The sequence below is a fragment of the Salvelinus namaycush genome, chromosome 32, assembly GCF_016432855.1.
Source record: "Salvelinus namaycush isolate Seneca chromosome 32, SaNama_1.0, whole genome shotgun sequence".
Lineage (NCBI taxonomy): Eukaryota > Metazoa > Chordata > Actinopteri > Salmoniformes > Salmonidae > Salvelinus > Salvelinus namaycush.
Window position 1 is genome coordinate 32313623 of NC_052338.1, and position 22409 is coordinate 32336031.

Sequence of the window (22409 nt, forward strand, 5' to 3'; positions counted from 1 at the left end):
TGTCCCAAATGGCACCCTATTCCCTATAGGCTCTGGTCAAAAGTAGTGCACTACATAGGGAATAGGGTGCCATTTGGGACACATATAAAACTGTAGACAGATATCTAACCTTCCTCACTCGCACCGTCTCCGTGTCGGTTCTCTCTCGGGACGAATGCTGCTGACCCCCCCCCCCAGACGAGGGAAGAGAGAGGCAGAAACAGTACGGTTAGAACCCCATGAGTCTGTTTCAAACCCTTCTTCAAATCAATACTTTAGTCTGACAGACATTTGCTCGAACACAAATCTAATTTAACAACCCCAACCCCATGTATCAATATTTTAGACGTACACACATATGGTAATATGTTAAAAAAAGTGAAACGTGTGTCTCATGTTGCAGATCCCCCCCTACGTATCAATGTTTTATTCGTTTAGTCAGACACACATACAGTAACATCACGCGTCTCATGTTTGAACCCACTTCACGTATCAATAGTTTAGTCAGACACACAATGAGCTGTATAAGGCCATAAACAAACAGGAAAACGCTCATCCAGAGGCGGCACTCCTAGTGGCCGGGGACTTTAATGCAGGGAAACTTAAATCCGTTTTACCTCATTTCTACCAGCATGTTAAATCTGCAACCAGAGGGGAAAAAAACTCTAGACCACCTTTACTCCACACACAGAGATGCATACAAAGCCCTCCCTCGCCCTCCATTTGGCAAATCTGACCATAATTCTATCCTCGTGATTCCTGCTTACAAGCAAAAACTAAAGCAGGAAGTACCAGTGACTCAGTCAATAAGGAAGTGGTCAAATGACGCAGATGCTAAACTACAGGACTGTTTTGCTAGCACAGACTGGAATATGTTCCAGGACTCATCCGATGGCATTGAGGAGTATACCACATCAGTAACTGGCTTCATCAACAAGTGCATCGATGACGTTGTCCCCACAATGGCCGTACGTACATACCCCAACCAGTAGCTATGGATTACAGGCAACATCCTCACTGAGCTAAAGGGTAGAGCTGCTGCTTTCAAAGAGCGGGACTCTAACGCTTATAAGATATCTCGCTATGCCCTCAGATGAACCATCAAACGGGCAAAGCGTAAATACAGGACGAAGATTGAATCCTACTACACCGGCTCCCAACGCTCGTTGGAGCCTGAGAGCACAAGCATGAGAGCCCCAGCTGTTCCGGATGACTGTGTGATCACGCTGTAGCCGATGTGTGTAAGACCTTTAAATAGGTCAACATTCACAAGGCCGCAGGGCCAGACGGATTACCAGGACGTGTACTCCGAGCATATGACGACCAACTGGCAAGTGTCTTCACTGACATTTTCAAACCACCAACCATTTTCAACGTTGTCCGGGTTTGGCCGGTGTAGGCCGTCATTGTAAATAAGAATTTGTTCTTAACTGACTTGCCTAGTTAAATAAAGGTTACACACCTGTCCCTGGCCGAGTCTGTAATACCTAACAGACCACCATAGTCCCTGTGCCCAAGAACACCAAGGTAACCTGCCTAAATGACTACCGACCCGTAGCACTCATGTCTGTAACCATGAGGTACTTTGAAAGGCTGGTCACGGCTCACATCAACACCATCATCCGAGAAACCCTAGACCCACTCCAATTTGCATACCACCCCAACATATCCTCAGATGACACAATCTCTATTGCACTCCACACTGCCCTTTCCCATCTGGACAAAAGGAACACCTATGTGAGAATGCTATTCATTGACTACAGCTCAGCGTTCAACCCCATAGTACCCTCAAAGCTAATTACAAAGCTAAGGACCCTGGGACTAAACACCTCCCTCTGCAACTGGATCCTGGACTTCTTGACGTGCTGCCCCTAGGTGGTAAGGGTAGGTAACAACACATCTGACACGCTGATTCTCAACAAAGGGGCCCCTCAGTGGTGGCCAAGCACGACTCCAACACCATCATTAAGTTTGCATACGACACAACGGTGGTAGGCCTGATCACCGACAACGATGAGACAGCCTATAGGGAGGAGATCAGAGACCTGGCAGTGTGGTGCCGGAACAACAACCTCTACCTCAACGTGATCAAGACAAAGGAGCTGATCGTGGACTATAGGAAAAGGAGGGCAGAGCACGCCCCCATTCTCATCAACGGGGCTGTAGTGGAGCAGGTTGAGAGCTTCAAGTTCCTTGGTGTCCACATCACTAACAAACTATCATGGTCCAAACACACCAAGACAGTCGTGAACAGGGCACGACAACGCCTATTCCCCCTCAGGAAACTGAAAAGACTTGGCATGGGTCCTCAGACCCTCAAAACGTTCTACAGCTGCACCATCGAGAGCATCCTGACTGGTTGCATCACCCGCACATTACCTCTACTAACCTGTACCCCCGCACATTACCTCGACTAACCTGTACCCCCGCACATTGACTCGACTAACCTGTACCCCCGCACATTGACTCGACTAACCTGTACCCCCGCACATTACCTCGACTAACCTGTACCCCCGCACATTGACTCGACTAACCTGTACCCCCGCACATTGACTCGACTAACCTGTACCCCCGCACATTGACTCGACTAACCTGTACCCCCGCACATTGACTCGACTAACCTGTACCCCCGCACATTACCTCGACTAACCTTCACCCCCGCACATTGACTCGACTAACCTGTACCCCCGCACATTGACTCGACTAACCTGTACCCCAGCACATTACCTCGACTAACCTGTACCCCCGCACATTACCTCGACTAACCTGTACCCCCGCACATTGACTCGACTAACCTGTACCCCCGCACATTGACTCGACTAACCTGTACCCCCGCACATTACCTCGACTAACCTGTACCCCCGCACATTACCTCGACTAACCTGTACCCCCGCACATTACCTCGACTAACCTGTACCCCCGCACATTGACTCGACTAACCTGTACCCCCGCACATTACCTCGACTAACCTATACCCCCGCACATTGACTCGACTAACCTGTACCCCCGCACATTGACTCGACTAACCTGTACCCCCGCACATTACCTCGACTAACCTGTACCCCCGCACATTACCTCGACTAACCTGTACCCCCGCACATTACCTCGACTAACCTGTACCCCCGCACATTGACTCGACTAACCTGTACCCCCGCACATTACCTCGACTAACCTGTACCCCCGCACATTGACTCGACTAACCTGTACCCCCGCACATTGACTCGACTAACCTGTACCCCCGCACATTGACTCGACTAACCTGTACCCCCGCACATTGACTCGACTAACCTGTACCCCCGCATATTACCTCGACTAACCTGTACCCCCGCACATTACCTCGACTAACCTGTACCCCCGCACATTACCTCGACTAACCTGTACCCCGCACATTGACTCTACTAACCTGTACCCCCGCACATTACCTCGACTAACCTGTACCCCCGCACATTACCTCGACTAACCTGTACCCCCGCACATTACCTCTACTAACCTGTACCCCCGCACATGGACTCTACTAACCTGTACCCCCGCACATTACCTCTACTAACCTGTACCCCCGCACATTGACTCTACTAACCTGTACCCCCGCACATTGACTCTACTAACCTGTACCCCCGCACATTACCTCTACTAACCTGTACCCCCGCACATTGACTCTACTAACCTGTACCCCCGCACATTGACTCTACTAACCTGTACCCCCGCACATTACCTCTACTAACCTGTACCCCCGCACATTACCTCGACTAACCTGTACCCCCGCACATTACCTCTACTAACCTGTACCCCCGCACATTACCTCTACTAACCTGTACCCCCGCACATTACCTCTACTAACCTGTACCCCCGCACATTACCTCGACTAACCTGTACCCCCGCACATTACCTCTACTAACCTGTACCCCCGCACATTACCTCGACTAACCTGTACCCCCGCACATTGACTCGACTAACCTGTACCCCCGCACATTACCTCGACTAACCTGTACCCCCGCACATTGACTCGACTAACCTGTACCCCCGCACATTGACTCTACTAACCTGTACCCCCGCACATTGACTCGACTAACCTGTACCCCCGCACATTGACTCGACTAACCTGTAGCCCCGCACATTGACTCTACTAACCTGTACCCCCGCACATTACCTCGACTAACCTGTACCCCCGCACATTACCTCGACTAACCTGTACCCCCGCACATTACCTCTACTAACCTGTACCCCCGCACATGGACTCTACTAACCTGTACCCCCGCACATTACCTCTACTAACCTGTACCCCCGCACATTGACTCTACTAACCTGTACCCCCGCACATTGACTCTACTAACCTGTACCCCCGCACATTACCTCTACTAACCTGTACCCCCGCACATTGACTCGACTAACCTGTACCCCCGCACATTACCTCTACTAACCTGTACCCCCGCACATTGACTCTACTAACCTGTACCCCCGCACATTGACTCTACTAACCTGTACCCCCGCACATTACCTCTACTAACCTGTACCCCCGCACATGGACTCTACTAACCTGTACCCCCGCACATTACCTCGACTAACCTGTACCCCCGCACATTACCTCTACTAACCTGTACCCCCGCACATTACCTCTACTAACCTGTACCCCCGCACATTACCTCTACTAACCTGTACCCCCGCACATTACCTCGACTAACCTGTACCCCCGCACATTACCTCTACTAACCTGTACCCCCGCACATTACCTCTACTAACCTGTACCCCCGCACATTACCTCGACTAACCTGTACCCCCGCACATTGACTCTACTAACCTGTACCCCCGCACATTACCTCGACTAACCTGTACCCCCGCACATTACCTCGACTAACCTGTACCCCCGCACATTGACTCGACTAACCTGTACCCCCGCACATTGACTCGACTAACCTGTACCCCCGCACATTGACTCGACTAACCTGTACCCCCGCACATTGACTCGACTAACCTGTACCCCCGCACATTGACTCGACTAACCTGTACCCCCGCACATTGACTCGACTAACCTGTACCCCCGCACATTGACTCGACTAACCTGTACCCCCGCACATTGACTCGACTAACCTGTACCCCCGCACATTGACTCTACTAACCTGTACCCCCGCACATTGACTCTACTAACCTGTACCCCCGCACATTACCTCGACTAACCTGTACCCCCGCACATTGACTCTACTAACCTGTACCCCCGCACATTGACTCTACTAACCTGTACCCCCGCACATTACCTCTACTAACCTGTACCCCCGCACATTGACTCTACTAACCTGTACCCCCGCACATTGACTCTACTAACCTGTACCCCCGCACATTGACTCTACTAACCTGTACCCCCGCACATTACCTCTACTAACCTGTACCCCCGCACATTACCTCGACTAACCTGTACCCCCGCACATTACCTCGACTAACCTGTACCCCCGCACATTGACTCTACTAACCTGTACCCCCGCACATTACCTCGACTAACCTGTACCCCCGCACATTACCTCGACTAACCTGTACCCCCGCACATTGACTCTACTAACCTGTACCCCCGCACATTGACTCTACTAACCTGTACCCCCGCACATTACCTCTACTAACCTGTACCCCCGCACATTACCTCGACTAACCTGTACCCCCGCACATTACCTCTACTAACCTGTACCCCCGCACATTGACTCTACTAACCTGTACCCCCGCACATTGACTCTACTAACCTGTACCCCCGCACATTACCTCTACTAACCTGTACCCCCGCACATTGACTCTACTAACCTGTACCCCCGCACATTGACTCGACTAACCTGTACCCCCGCACATTACCTCGACTAACCTGTACCCCCGCACATTACCTCGACTAACCTGTACCCCCGCACATTGACTCTACTAACCTGTACCCCCGCACATTGACTCTACTAACCTGTACCCCCGCACATTGACTCTACTAACCTGTACCCCCGCACATTGACTCTACTAACCTGTACCCCCGCACATTGACTCTACTAACCTGTACCCCCGCACATTGACTCGACTAACCTGTACCCCCGCACATTACCTCTACTAACCTGTACCCCCGCACATTACCTCTACTAACCTGTACCCCCGCACATTACCTCGACTAACCTGTACCCCCGCACATTGACTCTACTAACCTGTACCCCCGCACATTGACTCGACTAACCTGTACCCCCGCACATTGACTCTACTAACCTGTACCCCCGCACATTGACTCTACTAACCTGTACCCCCGCACATTGACTCTACTAACCTGTACCCCCGCACATTACCTCGACTAACCTGTACCCCCGCACATTGACTCTACTAACCTGTACCCCCGCACATTGACTCTACTAACCTGTACCCCCGCACATTGACTCTACTAACCTGTACCCCCGCACATTACCTCTACTAACCTGTACCCCCGCACATTACCTCTACTAACCTGTACCCCCGCACATTACCTCGACTAACCTGTACCCCCGCACATTGACTCTACTAACCTGTACCCCCGCACATTACCTCGACTAACCTGTACCCCCGCACATTGACTCTACTAACCTGTACCCCCGCACATTACCTCGACTAACCTGTACCCCCGCACATTGACTCTACTAACCTGTACCCCCGCACATTGACTCGACTAACCTGTACCCCCGCACATTGACTCTACTAACCTGTACCCCCGCACATTGACTCTACTAACCTGTACCCCCGCACATTACCTCGACTAACCTGTACCCCCGCACATTGACTCTACTAACCTGTACCCCCGCACATTACCTCGACTAACCTGTACCCCCGCACATTACCTCTACTAACCTGTACCCCCGCACATTGACTCGACTAACCTGTACCCCCGCACATTGACTCTACTAACCTGTACCCCCGCACATTGACTCTACTAACCTGTACCCCCGCACATTGACTCTACTAACCTGTACCCCCGCACATTGACTCTACTAACCTGTACCCCCGCACATTACCTCTACTAACCTGTACCCCCGCACATTACCTCGACTAACCTGTAACCCCGCACATTACCTCGACTAACCTGTACCCCCGCACATTGACTCTACTAACCTGTACCCCCGCACATTACCTCTACTAACCTGTACCCCCGCACATTACCTCTACTAACCTGTACCCCCGCACATTGACTCTACTAACCTGTACCCCCGCACATTGACTCTACTAACCTGTACCCCCGCACATTACCTCGACTAACCTGTACCCCCGCACATTGACTCTACTAACCTGTACCCCCGCACATTGACTCTACTAACCTGTACCCCCGCACATTACCTCTACTAACCTGTACCCCCGCACATTACCTCGACTAACCTGTAACCCCGCACATTACCTCGACTAACCTGTACCCCCGCACATTGACTCTACTAACCTGTACCCCCGCACATTACCTCTACTAACCTGTACCCCCGCACATTACCTCTACTAACCTGTACCCCCGCACATTGACTCTACTAACCTGTACCCCCGCACATTACCTCTACTAACCTGTACCCCCGCACATTGACTCTACTAACCTGTACCCCCGCACATTGACTCGACTAACCTGTACCCCCGCACATTACCTCGGTAACGGTACCCCCTATCGTTATTGTTATTTTAGCTCTTTTACTTTTCACTTTAGTTTATTTAGTAAATACATTTCATAATTTTTCTTAAAAATGTCATTGTTGGTTAAGGTCTTGTAAGTAAGCATTTTACTGTTGTATTCGGCGCATTTGACAAATAACATTTGATTTGATTTGATACAGTAATGGTATGCGTCTCATTTTTTAACCCACTCCACATATCATTAGTTTAGTCAGACTACACATACAGTAGAGAGACTCACAGCTGCCGTGAGTCTGTCATGCGAGACTACACATACAGTAGAGAGACTCACAGCTGCCGTGAGTCTGTCATGCGAGACTACACATACAGTAGAGAGACTCACAGCTGCCGTGAGTCTGGCATGCGAGACTACACATACAGTAGAGAGACTCACAGCTCCCGTGAGTCTGGCATGCGAGACTACACATACAGTAGTAATACTAATGTTATGGTTGTAACCCTCCACACGTATATTTTAGTCAGACACAAACAGACAGATAGATGTTAAAACCCCAGCCATCGGTATTATAGACAGACAGACAGACAGATGTTAAAACCCCAGCCATCGGTATTTTAGACAGACAGACAGACAGACAGACAGACAGACAGACAGACAGTAATAATGTCTCTTAGTATTATAACACTCCCCATGTATATATTAGACAGACTCATTCAGTTGGTATGTGTCTAATGTTAAAACCACAGGCCCCAAGTATTCATATATTAGTCACATTCATTCAGTTGATACACGCGTCTCATGCTGTGCTAGCTAGGCGTCGATAAGGCCACAAACCTGGCTCTTTCTCTCTCTCTCTGTCCCGTTGGTGGTGGTGGTGACTGCAGGGGCATGATGCCTGCTCCTCCTGGCTCCCTCCCTCTGCAGTGGCGGCATATCACACAGACAGCTCAGAGCTCACGCACTACAGTGGTCTGCCAACAGGGCGGCGCTGCTACGCTCTAACTGGAGCACGGGCTATAGGTACACCCAAATAATGTCTATGGATACGCCTCCCATTAACAAACCTCTGTTAAACAGTGATACTCTATAAAGCTTATATACAGTTGAAGTCAGAAGTTTACATACACCTTAGCCAAATACATTTAAACTCAGTTTTTCACAATTCCTGACATTTAATTCTAGTAAAAATTCCCTGTCTTAGGTCAGTTAGGATCACCACTTTATTTTAAGAATGTGAAATGTCAGAATAATAGTTGAGAGAATTATTTATTTCAGCTTTCATTTCTTTCATCACATTCCCAGTGGGTCAGAAGTTTACATACACTCAATTAGTATTTGGTAGCATTGCCTTTAAATTGTTTAACTTGGGTCACAAGTTTCGGGTAGCCTTCCACAAGCTTCCCACAATAAGTTGGGTGAATTTTGGCCCATTCCTCCTGACAGAGCTGGTGTAACTGAGTCAGGTTTGTAGGCCTCCTTGCTCGCACACGCTTTTTCAGTTCTGCCCACAAATTTTCTATAGGATTGAGGCCAGGGCTTTGTGATGGCCACTCCAATACCTTGACTTTGTTGTCCTTAAGCCATTTTGCCACAACTTCGGAAGTATGCTTGGGGTCATTGTCCATTTGGAAGACCCATTTGCGACCAAGCTTTAACTTCCTGACTGATGTCTTGATATGTTGCTTCAATATATCCACATAATTTTACCACCGCATGATGCCATCTATTTTGTGAAGTACACCAGTCCCTCCTGCAGCAAAGCACCCCCACAACATGAGGCTGCCACCCCCGTGCTTCATGGTTGGGATGGTGTTCTTAGGCTTGCAAGCCGCCCCCTTTTTCCTCCAAACATAACGATAGTCATTATGGCCAAACAGTTCTATTTTTGTTTCATCAGACCAGAGGACATTTCTCCAAAAAGTACCGTAGTCTGGCTTTTTTATGGCAGTTTTGGAGCAGTGGCTTCTCCCTTGCTGAGCAGCCGTTCAGGTTATGTCGATATAGGACTCGTTTTACTGTGGATATAGATACTTTGTACCTGCTTCCTCCAGCATCTTCACAAGGTCCGTTGCTGTTGTTCTGGGATTGATTTGCACTTTTCGCACCAAAGTACGTTCATCTCTAAGAGACAGAACGCGTCTCCTTCCTGAGCAGTATGACGGCTGCGTGGTCCCATGGTGTTATTACTTGCATACTGTCATGACGTTGGGTTGGGGGTAGGTTTACGACAGTCATAAATACCTCTTTCCCCCTTTTTCTCTCTCCCCACTATAACTGATGTGACATAAGGAAACCCATGGGTTAACATAGAGATTCTGGGTAACATCAGAAGTTGGGGGAAATGAACTATATTCTGGTAATCCAACCCACTGTACATATGCGGTGGTACTTAAGGTATATTATGTCAGTTCGGTTGCCCTCTGACACATTCTCATCAATGATAGAATGACATAAACGCTACTGTGAAAAGTCTAAACGTCAGAGGTATCGGATTCACATGGAATTGTTGTTTAATTCAAATGTTTGAATATGACATTGTTTGTGAAGAGGTGAAATGTAATTTTACCTTCCAAATGAGAGATCTGTGTTTTCAGAAATTTGGCTTCTGCTCAACCAGGGGCCCGCCCCTGTGAAGAGACCTGGGTAATAGACTTTTCAGACACACCCCTCTACCTCCACTATATAAAGCCAGTGACAAAAATGTAACTTCCTGTTCCGGGTACATTTTGGATGACGATCCGATGTCAAGATGGTTCAGACAATAACTACAGAACTAGGCCAACATCAGCATGGACTTTGATTGTGAATGGTATGAACTTTGAACTCGTATTCACTACAGAAGTGATATCTCCTAGCCTTGGAGTTAGCAACAGCTAAACGCAGGTTCGGAAGGACAGTCCAAGTACCCCGTCTAATACCCACAACGTGTTCCCGTGACTACCAGAGACTTCTTCAAAGGACAGAGGACTCGGGTTGGCGACACAGGCCATCTACCACCAACCTACTGAAGCGCAGCTCAGAGTAAATATTCATTGCATTTTCCTCTTCAAATGGCGGTAATTTAGAATGCATAAGATAAGATTTACGATAGCACAGCTCGCCTATGCTCAAGTCTCCCGCGCTTTCACTAGGACTCCCCCCCTTCCCTTTGTGTAACAAGCTGTCATATCTATTCCGCCCGCTAGGGACGTTTTCTGTATGACGTAATTTGTGATCAAGTTATGATTTAATTGTGTATATGTGTTTCTGTGTGATTAGTTAGGTATTTAGTAAATAAATAATTAAACCCAATTTTGTATTGCTGATTCAACTTGTTAGCCAGGATTCTTGCAGATAATCAAGGACTTACAACTTTCAGATGAGACTGAATAAAATGACGATTAATGTGACTGTTATTTAGTAAAATATTACAAAATCTTTAAGAGTTTATTCGAAAGATAACAGCTCTATAAATATTCTTTCGTGGTGTCCCTCTCTAGTTAATTAATATTTACATGGTTAGTTCAATCAGGTAATATTGATACCGGAGAAATTATTTTATAGAATAGCATGTCATAGCAATCAATCTGGCATAGTCAAAGACACGACAATACTATTGTTTGTACAGATGAACGTGGTACCTTCAGGTGTTTGGAAATTGCTCCCAAGGATGAACCAGACTTGTGGAGGTCTACAATTTTTTTCTGAGGTCTTGGCTGATTTCTTTTGATTTTCCCATGATGTCAAGCAAAGAGGCAATGAGTTTGAAGGTAGGCCTTGAAATACATCCACAGGTACACCTCCAATTTACTCAAATTATGTCAATTAGCCTATCAGAAGCTTCTAAAGCCATGACATAACTTTATTGAATTTCCAAGCTTTCCAGGCACAGTCAACTTAGTGTATGTAAACTTCTGACACACTGGAACTGTGATACAGTGAATTATAAGTGAAATAATCTGTCTGTAAACAATTGTTGGAAAAATTACTTGTGTCATGCACAAAGTAGATGTCCTATAACCGACTTGCCAAAACTATAGTTTGTTAACAAGAAATTTGTGGAGTGGTTGAAAAACGAGTTTTAATGACTCCAACCTAAGTGTATGTAAACTTCCAACTTCAACTGTACATGTGAACTGCTGTCTTGCATTTCAATTTGTTCCTAGCAATTCTGTCATCCTCCTGGTTCCGTGAGTGACCAATTAAATACTGTACAATGTGTTCTGTAGTACCGCTGACAGAAATTACATCATCATGCAGTGAGACAATATCGTGTTAAATCCCAAGAGAGTTGCAGTGTGTCCTGGCCTGATTCTGTGAGCGTATGTATGTGTGTAATACCTTGAACTCTGGGGTGGACTGTGGTCTGGAGCTCTGTGTCTTGGAGACCTCTGCCACCCTGCTCTCCACCTTGGCCTCTTCCTTGGTTTTCCTCTCTGCTGAGCGGGACTGGCGAACCGTGGGGGTGGAGGCCTCTCGCCGCTCACCGCAGGGCAGGCCCGAGGTCACATGGGACGGTGCGACATCCCCGGGAGAGACGGGGGACATGATGGGAGCACTGACAGGACGAGTGCTCTTGTCTGGAGTGGACACCATGGCTTTAGGGGGACGGGAGGAGTGGAGGGAGGGAGAGGAGAGTTTAGTTCGCACTCAACATAATAAAATACTCTCACACACACACACACACACACACACACACACACACCTCATAAAACATGTACAAATTGCCCCATACGGCACCTTCAGAGGAAGAAACAGACAATATCAAGCTGTGGTTATTATAAGAGAAGCGTGCGGAGGGGGGGGGGGGGTCATGATATCCTCACAGTGAGAAGTTTCCACTTGTGAAAGTTAAGACTAGTATAATTTATAAAAAGTTAGAACCATTATTTTTCTTCTGCTGTAGCGTCGTAGAGTTATTTTAAGCCTTCTGCCATTTACCACACGGAACAGTGGATGTCTTGGGACTGACGGGATCCCACAGGAAGTCATATAGATTTTTCATTTAGTTCACACACAGGCACACAGGCTCTGCTGTGGCTATTAATGTAACATTGTCCTCAGGAACCAAAGCAAAGACACATATTGCAGCAGACATTTCGAGTTGAAAACACAACACAGCAGCTTGTTAAGTCTGGCGTTGTCTCTTGAAAAACAAGGTCAGTCCCTGGGTGAGTAAGCGCAGGGTGGAGGGCTCTCCTTCAAGCTGCTCTTCCTGTATGTGCTCGGGGTTTCTCAATAACCAAAGCAAAACCACATATTTCAGCAGACATTTCAAGCAGCGGGTCGTGGTCCATCAGAAGAAACCATCAGTCCTGGTCCCTCAAGCCTACTCATCCTATCCCCCCAGGATGGTGGCTGTCTCCTGCTCTACCTCCTGCTCATCGTCTGGATCTTCCTCCTCCAGCAAGGCCAGCCTCTGGGGGCGTCCAGGGCTGTCTGTTGGGCCTCCACCCGCTCCCTCCTCTCCCTCAGGCTCCGGCCCAGGGACCTCCACTGCTGCTGCAGCCGAGATACACGTTGGTCCACCAGTCACAGCTCTGTCAGGGTCTGGAGCATGAATTTGGAGAAAGTTGGGGGAGGTGAGGGGGGCAGGGGGGGTGAGGGTCCAACAGGACGAACCAGACATCCTTCTCTCCCTGAGACCTTCTGCCCCCATCACCTCCACCTCCACCTCAGCAGGAACATCAACAGCTGCTGAAGGTGTTGAGATTAATCATCATTACAGTAAAAAGGCTGTGATTAAAGATAAGAAAGATGATGGGACAAGACAAGCTTCTTAGGATCCTTGATGATGGGTCGTAGGGTCCTTGATGATGGGTCTTAGGGTCCTTGATGATGGGTCTTAGGGTCCTTGATGATGGGTCTTAGGGTCCTTGATGATGGGTCTTAGGGTCCTTGATGATGGGTCTTAGGGTCCTTAATGATGGGTCTTAGGGTCCTTGATGATGGGTCTTAGGGTCCTTGATGATGGGTCTTAGGGTCCTTGATGATGGGTCTTAGGGTTCTTGAAAAGCTCCTAATATAAAACCCATGTATTATCATTATGAAGACAGCAGCTGAGGCCATGAGCAGATACAAATAAAGGACTGTGTTTTGGGCTGTACAGTAGTTTAACAAAAATCCATTGCACTGTACTGTGGTACAGCGACCAGCAGATGGCAATATTGAGCTGAGAGCCGAGAGAGCAAGTTTGTCTTGTAATGTCCTGAAATTCACAGTTCAGATGCAGATTAGGAGGGTCGATAAACAAGCTCCTCTAGTCCTCAGATCAGGAGGATAGATAAACAAATAAATAAAAAATTGTCACATGCGCCGAATACAATACAGTGAAATGCTTACTTACGAGCCACTAACCAACAATGCAGTTTTAAAAAATACGGATAAGAATAAGAGATAAAAGTAACAAGTAATTAAAGAGCAGCAGTAAAATAACAATATATACAGGGGGGTACCGATACAGAGTCAATGTACGGGGGCGCCGGTTATTTGAGGTACTATGTACATGTAGGTAGAGTTATTAAAGTGACTATAGATAGATGGCAACAGAGAGTAGCAGTGGCGTAAAAAGGGGGAGAGGGGAGGGTCAATGCAAATAGTCTGGGTAGCCATTTGACTAGATGTTCAGGAGTCTTATGGCATGGGGGTAGAAGCTGTTTAAAAGCCTCTTGGGTGGCTGGAGTCCTTGACAATATTTAGGGCCTTCCTCTGACCAGCCCAGTGAGTTGGTCTGAGGATCTGAGGACAAGCTCCTCTAGTCCTCAGATCAGGAGGATAAACAAGCTCCTCTAGGCCTCAGATCAGGAGGATAAACAAGCTCCTCTAGTCCTCAGATCAGGAGAATAGATAAACAAGCTCCTCAAGTCCTCAGATCAGGAGAATAGATAAACAAGCTCCTCTAGTCCTCAGATCAGGAGGATAAACAAGCTCCCCAAGTCCTCAGATCAGCAGGATAAACAAGCTCCTCTAGTCCTCAGATCAGGAGGATAAACAAGCTCCCCAAGTCCTCAGATCAGCAGGATAAACAAGCTCCTCTAGTCCTCAGATCAGGAGGATAAACAAGCTCCTCAAGTCCTCAGATCAGGAGAATAGATAAACAAGCTCCTCAAGTCCTCAGATCAGCAGGATAAACAAGCTCCTCTAGTCCTCAGATCAGCAGAATAGATAAACAGGCTCCTCAAGTCCTCAGATCAGCAGAATAGATAAACAAGCTCCTCAAGTCCTCAGATCAGCAGAATAGATAAACAAGCTCCTCAAGTCCTCAGATCAGCAGGATAAACAAGCTCCTCTAGTCCTCAGATCAGCAGGATAAACAAGCTCCTCTAGTCCTCAGATCAGGAGGATAAACAAGCTCCTCTAGTCCTCAGATCAGCAGAATAGATAAACAAGCTCCTCAAGTCCTCAGATCAGCAGGATAGATAAACAAGCTCCTCAAGTCCTCAGATCAGCAGGATAAACAAGCTCCTCTAGTCCTCAGATCAGCAGGATAAACAAGCTCCTCTAGTCCTCAGATCAGGAGGATAAACAAGCTCCTCAAGTCCTCAGATCAGGAGGATAAGCAAGCTCCTCAGGTCCTCAGATCAGCAGGATAAACAAGCTCCTCTAGTCCTCAGATCAGCAGGATAAACAAGCTCCTCTAGTCCTCAGATCAGGAGGATAAACAAGCTCCTCTAGTCCTCAGATCAGCAGGATAGATAAACAAGCTCCTCTAGTCCTCTTCCATCTGCAGAACCAACCTCCTCAAGCTAACACATGTTCAGAACAGCAGGATTCTACTGCACATCACTGAGATGCTGACAAATATTGTAGCCAGACTCTCAACTAACAGAGAAGGAGGTTTTGAACAGGCTTTCATGCTGAGAACGGTAGTGACAGGTAGGCTACTGAGAGCCAAGTCAACAGAATGCATGTTCATAACAGCATGCTTTTCCAAAAGACTGCAAACTTGCAACTAAAAGAAAATGAGGTTTTATTTTTAATAGGCTTCAATACTGAGCACGGTAGCTGAAAGCAACCAGGCGATACACCTTTCCTATTACTGAAGTGTCTCGTGCAAATGGGGAAGATCATACAGTTAATTTCCCTGGACGCCACACAGAGACACACAATACGCTCGAGTTCCAGACTCTTCGGCTCGCTGGACTGGTTGTCCATCACACTGTGTTCAGCTCACTGGACTGGTTGACCATCACATTGTGTTCAGCTCACTGGACTGGTTGACCATCACATTGTGTTCAGCTCACTGGACTGGTTGACCATCACATTGTGTTCAGCTCACTGGACTGGTTGACCATCACATTGTGCTCAGCTCACTGCTCACTGGTTGACCATCACACTGTGTTCAGCTCACTGGACTGGTTGACCATCACATTGTGTTCAGCTCACTGGACTGGTTGTCCATCACACTGTGTTCAGCTCACTGGACTCTAGTTGGTTCTAGAGTGGCACGCCATTCTACTCAGAGTCTACTCTAGTTGGTTCTAGAGTGGCACACCATTCTACTCAGAGTCTACTCTAGTTGGTTCTAGAGTGGCAGGCCATTCTACTCAGAGTCTACTCTAGTTGGTTCTAGAGTGGCACGCCATTCTACTCAGTCTACTCTAGTTGGTTCTAGAGTGGCACACCATTCTACTCAGTCTACTCTAGTTGGTTCTAGAGTGGCACACCATTCTACTCAGTCTACTCTAGTTGGTTCTAGAGTGGCAGGCCATCCTACTCAGAGTCTACTCTAGTTGGTTCTAGAGTGGCACGCCATTCTACTCAGAGTCTACTCTAGTTGGTTCTAGAGTGGCACACCATTCTACTCAGAGTCTACTCTAGTTGGTTCTAGAGTGGCACGCCATTCTACTCAGAGTCTACTCTAGTTGGTTCTAGAGTGGCACACCATTCTACTCAGAGTCTACTCTAGTTGGTTCTAGAGTGGCACGCCATTCTACTCAGAGTCTACTCTAGTTGGTTCTAGAGTGGCAGGCCATCCTACTCAGAGTCTACTCTAGTTGGTTCTAGAGTGGCAGGCCATCCTACTCAGAGTCTACTCTAGTTGGTTCTAGAGTGGCACGCCATTCTACTCAGAGTCTACTCTAGTTGGTTCTAGAGTGGCACGCCATTCTACTCAGAGTCTACTCTAGTTGGTTCTAGAGTGGCAGGCCATCCTACTCAGAGTCTACTCTAGTTGGTTCTAGAGTGGCAGTCCATTCTACTCAGAGTCTACTCTAGTTGGTTCTAGAGTGGCACGCCATTCTACTCAGAGTCTACTCTAGTTGGTTCTAGAGTGGCAGTCCATTCTACTCAGAGTCTACTCTAGTTGGTTCTAGAGTGGCACGCCATTCTACTCAGAGTCTACTCTAGTTGGTTCTAGAGTGGCACACCATTCTACTCAGAGTCTACTCTAGTTGGTTCTAGAGTGGCACGCCATTCTACTCAGAGTTTACTCTAGTTGGTTCTAGAGTGGCAGGCCATTCTACTCAGAGTCTACTCTAGTTGGTTCTAGAGTGGCACACTATTCTACTCAGTCTACTCTAGTTGTTTCTAGAGTGGCACACCATTCTACTCAGTCTACTCTAGTTGGTTCTAGAGTGGCACACCATTCTACTCAGTCTACTCTAGTTGGTTCTAGAGTGGCACGCCATTCTACTCAGTCTACTCTAGTTGGTTCTAGAGTGGCACGCCATTCTACTTAGTCTACTCTAGTTGGTTCTAGAGTGGCACGCCATTCTACTCAGTCTACTCTAGTTGGTTCTAGAGTGGCACACCATTCTACTCAGTCTACTCTAGTTGGTTCTAGAGTGGCACGCCATTCTACTTAGTCTACTCTAGTTGGTTCTAGAGTGGCACACCATTCTACTCAGTCTACTCTAGTTGGTTCTAGAGTGGCACGCCATTCTACTTAGTCTACTCTAGTTGGTTCTAGAGTGGCAGAGAACGTGGCAGAGAACGTGGCAGAGAACATACTGTGCATGGAGAGTCAGAGAGAGAGGCTGGACATGACAGAGGAACAGCAGTAGAATAAAGACTGGGACAGTCCATGAGGAATCTCTTTGTGGTCCTCTGTAACTCAGTTGGTAGAGCGTGACACTTGTAACGGCAGGGTTCTGGGTTCGTGTCCCGGGACCACACATACGTAAAAGTCTATTTGGATTAAAAGCCTCTGCTAAACGGCATATATTATTATATATTAGAATAAAGCTTAACGATAACGTGGTAGAAACATACTGTACGTGGAGCATCGTCTGTCAGGGTTGTGTGCGGAGAATTTTGGAGTCAAACGCAGGACACAGGTGTTGAGCGAAACCACAGTGTTTTACTCAAAATAAATGCACAATTCCACAAATGGAAAATAAACAGATACATACACGTATCAACTACAACACCTAACGCACAAACAATCACGGACAAAACAGAAATGAAAGCCAGAGGGTTAAATAGGGAACATGATGGGGGAATTGAAACCAGGTGTGTATAATACAGACAAAACAAAACGAAACTGAAAAATGGATCGATGGTGACTAGAAAGCCGGTGACGTCGACCGCCGAACACCACCCGAACAAGGAGAAGGGCCGACTTCGGCGGAAGTCGTGACAGTACCCCTCCCCTGACGCGCGGCTCCAGCAGCGCGACGACACCGGCCTCGGGGACGACCCGGAGGGCGAGGTGCAGGGCGATCCGGGTGGAGACGGTGAAACTCTTGTAACATGGATGGATCTAGAATGTCCTCCACCGGTACCCAGCATCTCTCCTCCGGACCGTACCCCTCCCACTCCACGAGGTACTGAAGGCCCCTCGCCCGACGTCTAGAATCCATGATGGCCCTTACGATATACGCCGGGACCCCCTCGATGTCAAGAGGGGGCGGAGGGACCTCCCGCACCTCAGACTGCTGGAGCGGACCAGCCACCACCGGCCTGAGGAGAGACACATGGAACGAGGGATTAATACGGTAATCAGGGGGGAGTTGTAACCTATAACCAACCTCGTTCAGTCTCCTCAGGACTTTAAATGGCCCCACAAACCGCGGACCCAGCTTCCGGCAGGGCAGGTGAAGGGGTAGGTTTCGGGTCGAGAGCCAGACCCGATCCCCCGGTGCATACACCGGGGCCTCACTGCGGTGGCGGTCGGCACTCGCCTTTTGTCTCCTGATGGCCCGTTGTAACCGCACATGGGCAGCGTTCCAAGTCTCCTCTGAGTGCCGAAACCATTCATCCACCGCAGGAGCCTCAATCTGGCTCTGATGCCATGGTGCCAGGACCGGCTGGTAACCTAGCACACACTGAAACGGTGATAGGTTGGTAGAGGAGTGGCGGAGGGAGTTTTGGGCCATCTCCGCCCAGGGGATGTAAGCTGCCCACTCCCCCGGCCGGTCCTGGCAATAGGACCTCAGAAACCTACCCACATCCTGGTTGACTCTTTCCACCTGCCCGTTACTCTCGGGGTGGAAACCTGAGGTAAGGCTGACCGAGATCCCCAGGCGTTCCATAAACGCCCTCCAGACTCTAGACGTAAATTGGGGACCCCGATCAGAAACTATATCCTCAGGCACCCCGTAGTGCCGGAATACGTGGGTGAACAGAGCCTCCGCAGTTTGTAGAGCCGTAGGGAGACCGGGCAAAGGAAGGAGACGGCAGGACTTAGAAAACCGATCCACAACGACCAGGATCGTGGTGTTACCCTGCGACGGCGGAAGATCCGTCACAAAATCGACCGATAGGTGTGACCACGGTCGCTGTGGAACGGGAAGGGGTTGTAATTTCCCTCTGGGCAGATGTCTAGGTGCCTTGCACTGTGCACATACCGAACAGGAGGACACATAAACCCGCACGTCCTTAGCTAAAGTGGGCCACCAGTACTTCCCAGCAAGGCAGCGCACCGTCCGACCGATACCAGGATGACCAGAGGAGGGTGACGTATGAGCCCAACAGATCAAACGATCGCGGACATCAAACGGAACGTACATACGCCCAGCTGGACAGTCAGGTGGAATGGGCTCTGAACGTGACGCCCGTTCGATGTCCGCGTCCACCTCCCATACCACCGGTGCCACCAGGCGAGAGGCTGGAATGATGGGAGTGGGATCTGAGGACCTCTCCTCTGTATCATACAGCCGGGACAGTGCGTCTGCCTTAACGTTCTGGGAACCTGGTTTGTAGGAAAGGGTGAAATCAAAACGGGTGAAAAACATGGCCCACCTTGCCTGGCGAGGGTTCATTCTCCTCGCCGCCCGGATGTACTCCAGATTGCGGTGGTCAGTCCAAATGAGAAAAGGGTGTCTTGCCCCCTCAAGCCAATGTCTCCACGCTTTCAGAGCCATGACAACAGCCAGCAACTCCCGGTCCCCCACATCATAGTTTCGCTCCGCCGGGCTGAGCTTCTTCGAAAAGAATGCACAGGGGCGGAGTTTTAGTGGCGTACCCGAGCGCTGAGACAGCACAGCCCCTATCCCCGCCTCGGACGCGTCCACCTCAACTATGAATGCTAAGGAAGGATCAGGATGAGCCAGCACGGGAGCTGAGGTAAACAGAGCCTTCAGGTGACCAAACGCCCTGTCCGCTCCAGCTGTCCACTGCAGTCGCACCGGTCCTCCCTTCAGCAGTGAGGTAATGGGAGCCGCTACCTGACCAAAACCCCGGATAAATCTCCGGTAGTAGTTGGCAAACCCTAAAAACCGCTGCACTTCCTTTACCGTGGTTGGAGTCGGCCAATTACGCACGGCTGAAATGCGGTCATTCTCCATCTCTACCCCTGACGCTGAAAAGCGGTACCCTAGGAAGGAGATGGACTGTTGGAAGAACAGACATTTCTCAGCCTTGACGTACAGGTCATGCTCCAACAGTCGACCAAGCACCCTGCGCACTAGGGACACATGCTCGGCGCGTGTAGCGGAATATATTAGAATGTCATCTATATACACCACTACACCCTGACCGTGCAGGTCCCTAAAGATCTCATCCACAAAGGATTGGAAGACTGATGGAGCATTCATTAACCCGTACGGCATGACGAGGTACTCATAATGCCCAGAAGTGGTGCTAAATGCTGTCTTCCACTCATCTCCCCCCTTGATACGCACCAGGTTGTAAGCGCTCCTGAGGTCCAATTTTGTGAAGAAGCGCGCCCCGTGTAATGACTCGGTCATACTGGCTATGAGTGGTAGCGGGTAACTGTATTTTACCGTGATCTTATTTAATCCGCGATAATCAATGCACGGGCGCAAACCTCCATCCTTCTTCTTCACAAAAAAGAAACTCGAGGAGACAGGTGAGATGGAAGGCCGAATGTATCCCTGTCCCAGAGATTCGGTGACATATGTCTCCATAGCCACCGTCTCCTCCTGTGACAGGGGATACACGTGACTCCTGGGAAGTGTAGCGTCTACCAAGAGATCTATCACACAATCCCCCGGTCGATGGGGTGGTAATTGAGTCGCCTTCTTCTTACAGAAGGCGAGTGCCAAATCGGCATATTCGGGAGGAATGTGCATGTTGGAAACCTGGTTTGGACTTTCCACCGTAGTGGCACCTAAGGAAACACCTACACACCTCCCTGAACACTGACAGGACCATCCCTTGAGAGCCCTCTGTTGCCACGAAATAATCGGATCATGAGAGGCCAACCAGGGAAGACCCAACACAACAGGAAACGCAGGAGAGTCGATCAAGAAGAGACTAATTCTCTCCTCGTGATCCCCCTGCGTTCTCATAGCGATGGGCACTGTGACCTCCCCAACCAGCCCCGACCCCAAAGGACGACTATCTAAGGCATGTACAGGGAAGGGAACATCAACCGGAATAATAGGGATCCCTAAGCTATGAGCCAAAGAGCGGTCAATAAAGTTCCCAGCTGCGCCTGAATCTACTAGCGCCTTATGCTGGGAATGTGGGGAAAACCCAGGAAATTCTATAGATAACCACATGAGTGCAACAGAAGGCTCTGGGTGAGTTATGTGCCTACTCACCTGAGACGACCCACCAGTGCTCCGCCTGCTACCTCGACTCCCAGGAGAAACACCCCAGCACCGGACAGCAGTGTGCCCTCTGCGTCCACAGTTGGTACATGGAGTGGTTCCCCCTCCGGTCTCCCTCCTAGCAGCCCCTCCCAACTCCATAGGGGTTGGATCCAAGGAGCTGGGTAATGGAATGGGCGGACCCCGATCTAGACGCCCGCGGGAGGCCAACAGGTTATCCAGCCGGATAGATAAATCCACCAGCTGGTCCAGGTTGAGAGTGGTGTCCCTGCAGGCTAGCTCCCTACGAACGTCCTCTCGTAGACTACACCTGTAGTGGTCGATCAGGGCCCGCTCATTCCATCCCGCACCAGCGGCCAGAGTACGGAAGTCCAAAGCGAAATCTTGAGCGCTCCTCATCCCCTGCCTGAGATGGAACAATCGCTCTCCCGCCGCTCTCCCTTCAGGTGGATGGTCAAAGACTGCCCGGAAGCGGCGAGAGAAGTCATCATAATTATCCAGGGTAGATCCCTCTCTTCCCCAGATGGCGTTGGCCCACTCCAGGGCTTTACCAGTCAGACAGGAGATGAGAGCGCCCACCTTCTCGTGTCCCGAAGGGAACGGATGAACAGATGCCAGGTATAGCTCCAGCTGTAGGAGGAAACCCTGACACCCGGCTGCTGTTCCGTCATACGCTCCCGGGAGCGAGAGCCGAATTCCACTGGTTCCGACCGGTGGAGGGATGGATGGTGGTGTAGGTTGAGGTGCGGGTGTGGGTGCTGGGTTATGATTTACCGGGAGACCTCCTCTCTCCCATCTTTCCATAGTTTGCAGCACGCGATCCATGGCTGTCCCTAAACTATGCAACATAGTCGCGTGCTGTTGAACCTGCTCCTCTACTGGGAGAGAAGGGCTGGCTGCGCCTGCTGACT

At 49.3% G+C, this 22409-nt stretch overlaps 1 protein-coding gene across 1 annotated transcript in view; it reads right to left on the bottom strand.

The window, feature by feature from the left end:
- The window catches only part of LOC120027096 (protein 4.1-like), a 91203-nt gene that overhangs the window by 47173 nt on the left and 21621 nt on the right, over positions 1-22409 (bottom strand). The window contains exons 10-11 of the mRNA XM_038971935.1: positions 11882-12138; positions 110-160 (exon numbers count right to left, since the gene is read on the bottom strand). Of these exons, the coding sequence (XP_038827863.1) occupies positions 110-160; positions 11882-12138 (308 nt within the window). The remainder of the gene's footprint in view (positions 1-109; positions 161-11881; positions 12139-22409) is intronic.